General features: G+C 36.0%; 1 protein-coding gene across 5 annotated transcripts; it reads right to left on the reverse strand.

Annotated features, from left to right (window-relative positions):
* Positions 1-444: 444 nt before the first annotated feature.
* Positions 445-8378, reverse strand: LOC110919067 (sulfate transporter 1.2). Of its 5 annotated transcripts, XM_035986266.1 has the most exons (15): positions 7974-8378; positions 7835-7883; positions 4932-5253; positions 4467-4515; positions 4173-4380; positions 3408-3582; positions 3266-3331; positions 3015-3128; positions 2804-2920; positions 2261-2387; positions 1842-2128; positions 1256-1446; positions 1093-1178; positions 901-977; positions 445-820 (listed from the first exon to the last, which is right to left on the reverse strand). In XM_035986266.1, the coding sequence occupies exons 2-15, from the start codon at positions 7879-7881 to the stop codon at positions 677-679; spliced, it is 2010 nt and encodes a 669-aa protein (XP_035842159.1). In that variant the 5' UTR covers positions 7882-7883; positions 7974-8378; the 3' UTR covers positions 445-676. The 5 variants fall into 5 exon arrangements, with proteins under 5 accessions (XP_035842159.1, XP_022019038.1, XP_035842166.1 ...); XM_022163346.2 differs by lacking the exon at positions 7835-7883; XM_035986273.1 differs by lacking the exon at positions 7835-7883 and having other exon boundaries at positions 7963-8378.
* Positions 8379-12295: the final 3917 nt, after the last annotated feature.

Here is a 12295-nt window from a genome sequence, read left to right on the forward strand (position 1 = left end):
ATGTCTATGTAAGTACACTTATTATATGTGAGTTGGATCATGGATGCAGTGATGCACCATTGTGTTAAACATATCACTATACACAGGGTTAGATCCACATCAGACTTAGCAAAACAATTATCAAATTAAAGTGAAAAAACTTACAGATTTTATTGTATATTTGTTTTAAAAAATAAGAGTGGAGCATATAAAAACTATTTGAGGTTTAAACAATTGTAAAACTTATTTTAAATAAAAAGCCAAACTTGACAAGTGCAATTTATTATCCTTCTTACATTTCTTAAAAAATGTTTTTATTTGATCTGCATTCTTGGTTATCTATAATAAGATTTTTTTTTTTAAAGAAAATTAGAGCAATCTTTTTCATTTTTAAAGTTATTTATTAATCAAAATCTTCTATGTTTACCATTTCCCATTGTGAAAGTATACACATACTCAATCAAATACTAGAAATGAAAATTACAATAATACCCTTCCAAAGGAAACATGAAACATTCATTCATACTCAAGTCATTACATCTCTCTTCCATGCTTTCTTTGATTTTTTGTTCCAAATTCTTACTTTTGTTCATGTTATTATCATTTTTAACTTATGATCATGCATATATTTGTTCCTATATATATATTTTTATATATCGGTTCCTCGAGTTTGTATCTACAACTCTGCTAGACTTGATCACACTTCTTGACCAATCTTGGGTGAACAAGTGAGAACAGCATCAGCAACTGTGAGAAAGATCTTGTTTTCACCTATCAGATCAGGAAAACCAGATGCATATAGCTTGTCTATCACCAATCTACCAGGGTTTGCAAGAACAAGCTGTCAAAACAGTTTTATATATATTAATCATTTATTATACGTAAAAATGATATAACCGTAATTCGAAAAAGTTTCCTAACCTGCACATCTCTCTTAACCAAACTCCTGTACAACTCTTCAAATGCATGTATTCCACTAGTATCTATGTCTGTAACAGCTGCAAAAAAAAAAAAAAAAAAAAAAAAAAAAAAAAAAAAAAAAAAAAAAAAACTGATATGGTGAGCAAAACCCGAGTGGCGCAAAATGTAAAAAAGAACCAGCAAATTTCTTACGCGACATCTCGATGATTAAGAACTGAATTCTTGGTTGGTATGTTTTTCTTAGATGATCATCTTCCTCAGTTAACCATCTCAGTATCCTGTAGAAGTGCAAGTATTTTTATTTTTCGCGTGCGTAGACAACATAGGAATAATGCTTTTAAGGAAAGATTGTTACCTTTCTTTGATGTAGTTAGAGTTAGAGAAATAAATAGCAGAATCAACTCTCGTGATCAAAACGCCGGGGACTTTAGATGCTTCGGGATATTGTTGTATGTTTCTGTAAACACTTGTCATGGGAATTCTTCCCAAAATAGCCGTTCTTGGTCTTGTAACTTGAAGAAGGATTTTGGCGAAAGATATCGCGACCTAAATATATATAAAAATTAATAAAAAATAAAAACACATCAAAATTTATAAAAATAAACATATTAGTAAGTTAACAGTAGGGGTGTGAATCGTGTCAGGTTGGCAGGTTGAATCATTGAACCAGAACACAACCTATATATTTATTTATGTTAAAGACATCAATGCAACCCGGACCCACTTAAAATCTTGTAAGATGAACACCATCCATATAACCCATTTATTTAAAGAGTTAAATGGGTTGACGTGTTTCATTAAATGGGTTACACAGGTCAACTTGAACATGACCCATTTATAATCGTGTCAAATATGACAACCCAAAAATATATTATATTTGTGTTGTGTCCAGGTCATATTGGGAATTGCTACCCCTGGTTAAAAGATGGTTTAGTTCTTACAGCAATCAAAAGGCCGATCTCAACAGATGCGAAAACGACACCAAGAAAGGCTCCCAAACAAGCAACGAAATCAAATTTGTCGATTTTCCAGATTAAAATTGCAGCTTCGTAGTCGATTAAACCGATCACAGCAGATATGATGATTGAAGAGAGGATTGCATTTGGGGTGTACTCAAAAAGTGGTGTCAAGAATTTTAAAGTGAGGAAAACCACTAGTGACATCACTATGTTAGAGACTGCTGTTTGGCAGCCTGCCATAAAATTTACAGCCGAGCGCGAAAATGAACCTGCAAACAAATAAAAAATATAAATAATTATAGAAAACCAGTAGGTTCATTATTCACCATGTTATTTTAAAAATAATGTTAATATATACATTTTTAAAAATGATTAGGAGACTCAAAATATATATTAATTACCTGTTGCGACATAGCATGATGTCATTGAGCCTACCACATTCATCGTTCCCAACGCTATCATTTCTTTGTTCCCGTCGACTTGGTAGTCCTTCATTGAAGCAAAGGTTCTTCCAATTGCAACGGCTTCCTGATGTATGAAGAAAAAGTGGTATGACGAAATGTTTTTCATTGCAAGAAAAAACAATATTTGATATAGCCATATAGGTACCAATCGCGACTTGTTTACTCAATAACGGGTGAGTTTGAGTTTATATATCATTTGTAACGGGTCAAATCTTACAAAAGTTTAGGTAAAACCAAAATGGGTCAAACGGGTCAAAAGTTGTCCAAAGTGTAATCAGAAGCTTACAACACATTAAATCACTTTACTAAAAATATTAAGATTTATATTGCGTAATTATATTTGATCGTAAATCTATCTGTAGAATTCAAAAAAGGGTTGACAGATAATAAAGATTACATTTTTTTAACCCGTTAACCAGCCCGTCCATTTGACATATACTGAACATACAATAAGAATTTGCATGCTTGAAATGGACCTACCGTTAGAGCTATCATACCGGCCACGATACCGATTCTAAACCCTTTTAGAAGATTTTCACCTGAAAAATAAATCTCATTTACAGATGGAGGGTTAATTCCTTTCTCTATATGTTTCACCTGTGAGAAAAGAGACACAAATACATATTTTCTTTTATCAAATAAGAACTTTTGTAAAAAAAAAAATAAATAAATAAACACCAGCAAAACTTACAATTGCAACACCTTCCTTATCCGCATGGGAGATATACACGAAAACAGTAGACAAGATAACCGAGATTAATGGCGCAATCGCAGGCACCCAAAACAGCTTCTTATTTTTCTTTCCCTGTGTTTCAATTTACATTAAAATTATTATTCAAACAAAAGCGTTTCATGTCAACCTAACCCGTTTTGACCAGTCAACCAACCCCACTGGCCCGCCCATTTTGCCACCTCAAGTATCTAGAAACCATGAATACTTACAAGGTACTTGGCGGAAAGTAGAAAAAACAAAAAACTTGCTCCAATCACTATTGTTTGCCAGTTCCACTGCAATATTCATAATAAAAATGTTATACATATAGGCTTCATAAAGTGTGTTGAACGGTAAAGAGAGAAAGCTCACCCCATGATCAACGGACCCGAAGACCGACTTCATTACAGAAATAATATCAGTTTTCTTTGTGAAATGTTTGATGCCAAGAAAACCCTTTAGTTGTTGAAGGGCTATGGTTATTGCAGCTCCCCCCATAAACCCCACAACGGCAGCATGGGATAGAAAGTCGATTAAAAACCCCAATCTGAATCCACACACACAAACACAGAAAAAAACACTTTAGATATATACACCACTTAACATAAACAAGAGATGGCAGTTTTGACCCGTTTACTTTTAAATGGGCAACGGGTCAAACGCAAAACTTAGCTGAAAGGGAAACGGGTCGAATGTATTGAATAGGTCGAAAGTCGTCCAACGTGTATTTAAAAAATAGTTTATTATAATTTATTGCCGCCCAACCCCTCTTTAGTTAGGGGCAAGTCATATTTAACGCACTAACTATTTATAAAAAATGGCGAAAAAAAGTTTATGGCCCAGCCAGTTCCGGTGGCGAAGCTTGAGATTTCCAACCGGGGGGTCGAAAACGTATATACCCAAAAATTTCTATAAAACGGGGGGTCAAAAACGTATATAGCCAAAAATTTCTATACGAAAACTACATACTCTCCACTATTGAGCGAAAAGTTCGGGGGGTCAGCCCCCCCCCCCCCCCCCCCACTATCCTTCGCCCATGGCCAGTTTGACCCGTACTAAAAACAACTGGTTTCAATCCAAACCCGTTTGGAACGATTACCCATCCCGCTCAATATGCCACCTTAATCATTGGTTTACCTAAGAACTCCAAGAGTAGCTTGGGTAATTCCTGCAAAAAAGGTAGCTGTAAATGCAAGCCTACGATACTCATTTGCATTATTCACCGGATCGAATTCATTTTGAAGAAGCGTCCCCAACAAAAGGGACACAACTGCAACAGGTCCTATGGCTATATCTCGTGAACTACCCATAAATGCATAAATCAAAGGAGGCACGAAGCTCGAATCTACAAAGGAAATTAAAAACAAATTCATCATCAATAAATTGCATTAGGAAAATGAATATAATCAGTAATGCGAAGATAAAGCTTACATAGTCCATATTGAGGAGGTAAAAATGCAAGTTTTGAGTATCCAATGTCCTGTAATGGATATGCATGTGAAGATGGTAAGTTATCGAGATTAAGAATCTTCTTATCATCTTACAGAATATGTGGCACTTTCGACCCATTTACTCTTTAATTGGCTGATTCGGGTTATGTTTTATCTTAAACAGTAGAAATATATTATAAAAAAAGCTTAAAAGGATACACGTCAATAGGGTCAAATAGATCGACAGTTGCGTAAACTCTAAAGTGATTTTTGAATGCATAAAACGTCATAAAATCGTTTTATTAAAAAATGAAGATTTTTTATAGTTGACATTGATAATATTAAAAAATGAAAATCTTGGAAGAAGTGACTTTCGTAAAATCATTTTACAGAGTTACGCGTTTTGACACGTTACACAACCTGCTCGAACTGCCCATATCTACCTCTATATAAAATAGTAAAGTACCTGAGGAATACAAAGACTTGCAATGGTGAGCCCAGATATAAGGTCTCCTCTAAACTTTTTGAGAGTATAGCTTCTGCCCCATTCAAGAATAGGGAATATTGCTTGAAGGCCAAGCATGAACTGTCTGGATTTCGGTTGATCTTTAAAGGGGCGTAAAGGATCATCCGAAAAAAGCGTTTCTTTCACGGTAGTTTTGAATTCTTTCAGTAAATCTTGTTTTGGAGGAATTCCAACCTTATGAATGTAAGGCACATTGTGTCTTTGACTTTGACTTTGACTCTCGGAGGATGAAAACGATTTTGTGTCCATGTCCTTAATCCACCTGTATTTCATTAAATAAGAAGATTAAAAAAACTGAAATATTATGAAAAATACAAGATATCATCAATTCTTTTGGCCGGAAATGAATATCGCACAAAAATAAAAGCATTAAGGAGATGTATACCGAAGAACAGAAGACTAAAAGTTATTGAAAGTCAACTGATGCAATGCCTTATTCTGAATGAGATTGTGTAACCTTAAGCTTAAATAGGTAATGTATTGTGGGATCTAAAAAGTAGTCATGATTATGCTTTTGACTACACCAACCCAATTTCGAATTTTCCAGTTGCACTTTGAGCTTTTTGGTCATTTGGTTCACTTTTCAGATTAAAAAAGAAAACATGTATCAAAGTTCAAACATTACAAAGAAAGTTATTTCTGCAGAACATTTTTAATCGTGACAAAGGGACACGCGTACATGTGTTCTTCACTCACAACTCATGGGCTCAAAGAAAATGATTAATCTGATATCAACAGTGGACCAGTAGCATAAGTTTAAAGAACTAATTAACATCCAATATATAACTTTTATCTAATTTTTATTCCCTTTTATAAGTTATAAAGGTCACTAAAAGTTACAATATAACTTCAAGGGCAAACCAGATTCTGCAGTGGAAAGTGTAAGCAATTTTAAGTTTTAAAATTCCAGCTTAATTAGCATCCACTGCTTTTATATAAATGCTATTTACTGAAACAAACTATACTTTAAATAAATGTAAAATCCCTCTATTTTTTTCTGCAAAACTAATGAAAGAACAAAGCCTAACAGACACTAATGTCAATTCTGTGGCGAGTAGTAATCGTTTATCATCATCCAATAAAGAATCAGATCTTTCGTTCTACACGTTACTTCAAATTTGGAATAAATGCGGTTACTTGTAACATTAAAATTTGAGTTTTATAACAAAGAACACTAGCCAACTAAATAATTCAAACTAGGTAAAGGAAAAAGGAAAACTTAATGAAATCAAACAAATCCATAGTTTCAGTTATCTTGTTTAAATTTACATATATCTACAAGCGATTATGGTGTCACGTATCACATTAGTTTAAGTCAATACTGACTGGAGAAAGTTTGACACGCAAGTAAAAGCAGATATATATAACGCAGTAGTCGCGCGCTTCATGGCTAAACGAATGATTCATCGACATACACATGGTGTTTGGCGCCATGGATGTGTGACGTAGAGGCTTTAACGCCTCCACTACACATACACATGGTCTTAGATAACTAAGAACCTAATTTGTAAACTTAAAAAGTCAAAAGTTGACCATTAAGTACTAAAATAACCAAAAAAGACCCAACATCAGTCCCCCATCATATGATTAAAAGCCATAAACCTAAGACTAAACTACAACCATTCTTTTCCACAACACATTTGATGGTTCAAATAATAATAATAATAACAATCCACAGATAACACAACAGCATAAACATTTAAAAAGATATGTTTACCAATCCTGAATAACACCTCCAAATCAGTCCAGATTCATTGCACCTCTCAGAACCATATAACTTTTTCCCAAATGGGTTAGCTAACAACCCAAAATAGTGGTTCAAATGGGGTTTTATTTTAGTAATGGGTGTGGAGATTGATAAAGAGGTGAATATTGAAGTCAGAATCAAGTGGGTTGGCAGCCATGAAAGTGGAGGGAAACATGGGAAGACGATGATGAATGTGGACGTGAAAGGGACAAGGTTCAGTTTGTTGAATTCAATGCATGAAGTTTGTTTGTTGTTCAATTTGGTTTTCGCCATTAATTGTGTGGCTCACAGATGGACGGAAGATCTAGTTTTAAAAGATGCGTAACATCACCTGTAATTTTATTCATATTAATTATAGTATTAATTAATTAGAAGTGGGTTACCACTCTAGCTTTCCTTCGAAACGTAAATAAAAAATTGGAGAAAAATGTCCGGATAGTCCATGTGGTTTTGCCTTTTTTCACCTATAGTCCCCAACTTTCTAAAACTACCTGAATAGTCCCCAAGTTTTCATTTTTTGTTCTCGGATAGTCCCTAAAACGGATGGGGGTTAGTTTTTGGTGTTACGTAGGTGTGAAATTACTAAAATACCCTTAATATAAAAAATAAGTATTAAGTTTTGGTGTTTGGTGTTAAGTAGGTTAGTTTTGGTGTTTAATTCAGGTGGGGCCCACATGATTTATTATATACCTATCCATCTTTTCTTACTTGTTCACTATAGCCACCAAACCATCACCACCCCCTTTACCGGAGAACCACCGCCATAGCACCCACACCCATCCACCCTTCATCTTCAACATTAAGAAACCCTAATACAAGCATAGCACCCACACCTTGCTTCTCTTTAAATCCACTACCAAACACCCCCTTGTTTTCCCTACCGACGAGCACAAGGGAGTCCGACTGGACTCCGGTGACAGGTCTAACTAATTAATCGGCCGGCAAGACACCCCAAACACCTCCCCTCACCATATTTCCTGTTTAGCTAGCTTTTTTTTTTATTTTACCCATTTGAGGTGTCAGATAAAACATCTTCCAATCGACCCATTTATAAATTATAATTCTACTTGACAACTAGTATGTATAATTGAGTCACCTGCTGATCGGCTCTTTTGTATATATCAAGGGCTTTGATAGCTTCATGTCTTGGCATTTCAAAAAACGGGAAACAGATAAAACAAAATAAATAAAAACTAGTATGCGGTTTAAAAATAAAATACATACCGATACTTTACCTTATCAATAAGATTGATGATTCCATCGTTTACAGCACAATAGATTTTAAAACGGACCACCACCACCGTCCGGTGGTGGTGAGCGATGGCTGCGGAACCAGAGAGACAGAGAGGAAGAGAGAGAGAGAGACCGAGGAGAGGGAGAGAGATGGCGGAGGTTGGTGAGTGGCGGCGGGTCGCGGCGGTGGTGATTAAATTTCACTAAACAATGGGGGATTAGCGGCTCTGATTCCCAATCCGGTTGGAATTCTTATTCCGGAAACTCTGCTTCTTTCTACAGTGGGGTCTCTTCCTTCTTGCATGACAATGAGAGCAACTTTATAAAAAACAGCAGTAACAGAGATATCTATTCTAACGGATGGGGAAAGTGAAACCTGAAGATGTTATCGGAACCAGGGCAGGGAAGAGGGGTGGGGGTGGGTATGTGGGTGAAAAGTGGGGCCCCACTTTATTAAATGATTAAATAGATATTTAATTATATTTTTATTAAGTATTTATTAGTAAGGGCATTTTGGTCATTTCACACCCACTTAACTGAGAAAACTAACCTCCATCCGCATCAGGGACTATCCAGAAACAAAATTTGAAAAGTTGGGGACTATTCAGGTAGTTTTAGAAAGTTGGGGACTATAGATGAAAAAAGGCGAAACCACAGGGACTATCCGGGCATTTTTCTCTAAAAAATTGAGTAAATTACAAGTTTTGTTTTTTTATGTTTGTCCCAAATTTTAGGCGTTGTACTTTACCTTTAAAATTAATGACTTTTGTTCTTAATGTTTGAAAATATTGCACGTTATGTCCTTTATGGCAAACGCAGTTATATTTTTCAGTTAAATTATGTCATGTGCACTGCACATGAGGGTAGAACGGTCATTTCACCTTCCACTTGTGTTTCCCACCTCTTTAATACCCTGATAACAACCCAACTGTTTCACCTTTGCAAATTAAGGCTCTTCATCACCCATCAAATTAGGGTAAAGATTCTTTCTTCTGCTGGACCCTGTCATCATCAGAAAGTTCACCTTCATCAGATGGAGAATTGGCATCGGCCCACCGAGAGGATCTTATTGTACGTGTGGGCACGTAATCATCTTCTAGTGGCCCTTCATCCTGATTGTACCCAAGGTGCTCTTCTGTGCAGAAGAAGATAAACCAAGATGCAGTTCAATTCCAGAAGAATCATGCTTCGCAATACAAGGTTCAAATCCAAGAGAATCATGCTTGCCAGTATCAATTGGAGTATTACCTGAAGACTGAACCTTATTACTTTGTACAGGGGATTTTTTCGCAATAGCTATAGGAACTATAGGTGATCGACTGTAGGATTTAGGCAATGGAGGAAGAGGGGGTAGAACAACATTCGCTGGTGAAGATCTAGTCACTGATGAATTACTAGCTTCCTTATCATCTCTATCTCAAACAATAGGTGAAAACTCTTTTTACTACTATTAGACTGAGAACAGTTTTCCATCTTTAAACCCTAATTTGATGGGTGATGAAGAGCCCTAATTTGCAAAGGTGAAACTGTAACGCTCCGCGTTTTCATAACCTTCCTAATTTAGAAAGCGAGTGATGTGTGTAAATTGCAACATATAAATTACATCAAATGAGGCATAAAACTAACCATTTTTAGCACTAATGTTGGAAAAAGTGTGCTTTTGTCTTCCTTTTGTATTTTCAGGGATAAATAAGCTTAAATGAACAAAAGAAGCAAAAATGCAGCCAAATCTAACAATAATACAAGAAAAGGAATAAACGTGGCATGCCCGACCCCTCGACAGCATCTTTCCAAGCAAAAACAAGAGAACAGAAGGCTGAACACGCCCCGTGCTCAATGAGCACGGGGGCATGCCCAAGTGTCTGTAGAAAATACAAAGTTGTAGAAGCTTCTATTTCCCAACACGGGGGCGTGTCCAGCGGACACGGGGCCGTGGTCAACGGTAAGGTTCGCAGAATCCAAGCAAATCTTGATAGTACAGATATGCTTCTGCATACGGGGCCGTGCCCAGCAGACACGGGGGCGTGGTCAACTAATGCAGACAAACTGCATTTAATGAAGATAGAGAAGATGGGTGGACACGGGGCCGTGTCCGGGCTTCTGTGCAGGCTATAAGTAGAGGTGCTTGGTTCACTTCAAAGGCATCCCTTGGCAAACCACATCTCTCACACTTCACCTACCCACCACCACCATCACAACCCACATCCACCACCATCATCCATCATCCACATAGAGTGTGTGTAGTAGTCTCGGGATCCAAGATTGATAGTAAGAGTTCTTGACAATCAAAAGCCATGTTTGCCTAAGTCTCTTACATCACTTGGTGAAGACAAACATTTAGTGTAATACTTTTTATTTTTAATCTTTTCGTACTTTTTATTTGGTTATGTATTAATGACTTTAATATCTAGTTTCTTATGTTGAAGGTGAAACTTCCTTATCATTTGTCCGTGCTGTCTTGGCGTTATTTTACTGTCTATATAAAATAAAAATTTACACCATTCATATCTCCACGGTGTATATGGAGATATGTTGGCTACCTGGTCGGGGGTTAAGGGAATGGTTTGGTAAGCGTCTTGCCTTGTTCAGTGTATAGATCCTGCAAGGACCTGGGTAAAGCTTAGTAGGACCTCCTTCAATACCCACTGGTATTGGATGGCGGGGGTTCGAATTTCTTGATCCCCTCATATGTAAACTACTATTTGTCACACCCCGACCACGTGGGACAACCAAGCGTGGCGGAAACGTCGGGGAGTGTTGTAACAGAATTAATTGTTTCATAACCATGGCATAGAAAGTTATATTTTATTTATTAACAAGAGTGTTACATTGTCTCAAAAACAGGAAATAAAGAGTTCAGAACATAATTAAACTAGTTCTATCTTCATTTTAAGTCTCTAAGGCACAGGTCCGCCCTAGTGTCATGATCATCATCCTAAGCGATAGCTCCTGAAAACACATGTGAAAATAGGTACGTCAGCATAAAAATGCCTGTGAGATACATAGGTTTTGTGAAGATAGGATTCATGACTCAAGATTTAAGAACTGTTTAATAACAGTCAGTCATGAACCTTGTAAATTGTTTTGTTTTGTAAATCATTTGAAAAGCAATAAGATCAGATAATATGTATACGTAAAAGAGTAATACATGGTTAAATAAATAACCAAGTAAAATGAGTTGGGTAAAAGAAATTGTTTGTAAAGAAATGTCTTGTGGAAGATATGTCATTTGTATAAAATGTTATTTGTTGAAATTGAAATGATTCAAATAACGCTACGATATGTAATACCATACAAACACTTATGTATAGGAAGTACCAGCGGCGTATCCACCATGCTTGTATCATATTACACGTCTCATTACTTAAATCATTTAAACAAACCACCAATGTAGAAAGTCCATGTTTAAACCAATTGTCAAAAAGTCCATGTATAAGCCATGTCAAATGTTAAAAGTCAAAATGTAGTCAAGTAATGTGTAACAAATGTTATGTATTGTAAGTAAAGTATTATCACATATTACGAATGTAGAATTGTACAAAACAAAGTATTTTGATTTTATCAAAAAGTTATGTTTTGCAAAGTAAATGCATGTTACATTGATACAAACATTTATGTGGTAAGTTAACGCATACATTCAAGCCTTGAGACAGTCGGATAACCCTAAGTCAAGGTTATCAAAAGAAATGTTTTCGGATTCAGTCATTCCTTACATCCAAACAAACCCGGGATGTCAGGAATGGGATTTGTCAAGTCCTATGGTACCACTACTTACTACCGAGCGGCGTAGCTAATGTTAATGAACGTATATAAGTCCCGTTTGTGCAAACCAAATGTCATAGCAAATGTAAAACATGCTATATGAAAACGATGTACTAAGTATGCTAAGTTAACATACAAAGCAGAAAAGTCATGTAAATCAATGTGCTAGCATGCTATCAGTCAACATACATAGCAGAAATGTAAAGTAAAACAATGTACTAAGTATGCTCACAATGGACATACGTAGCATAGAATGTAATGAAATCATGTACTATAATGTACTAATGAACATAACAAGCATATGATATGAAAGCATGAAAAGCATGAAAGTAGCAAGTAGGCACATGTGTTTCACCCCAAAACAGTTTGGAAAATGGTAAAAGAGGGGTATATGTACTCACATATACACCTTGAAAGCATTTAAAAGATGGGGTTCAATGTACTCACTTGAGATTGCTTTGAAGTCCTTGTATAACAACCAAATAATGCTAGAGATCACGGATATCAAACGGCACCTAATATAGGTAACTATGTTAATATACCGGACCTAAATCGGAGGATT

This window comes from Helianthus annuus, chromosome 2 (assembly GCF_002127325.2).
Source record: "Helianthus annuus cultivar XRQ/B chromosome 2, HanXRQr2.0-SUNRISE, whole genome shotgun sequence".
Classification (NCBI taxonomy): domain Eukaryota; kingdom Viridiplantae; phylum Streptophyta; class Magnoliopsida; order Asterales; family Asteraceae; genus Helianthus; species Helianthus annuus.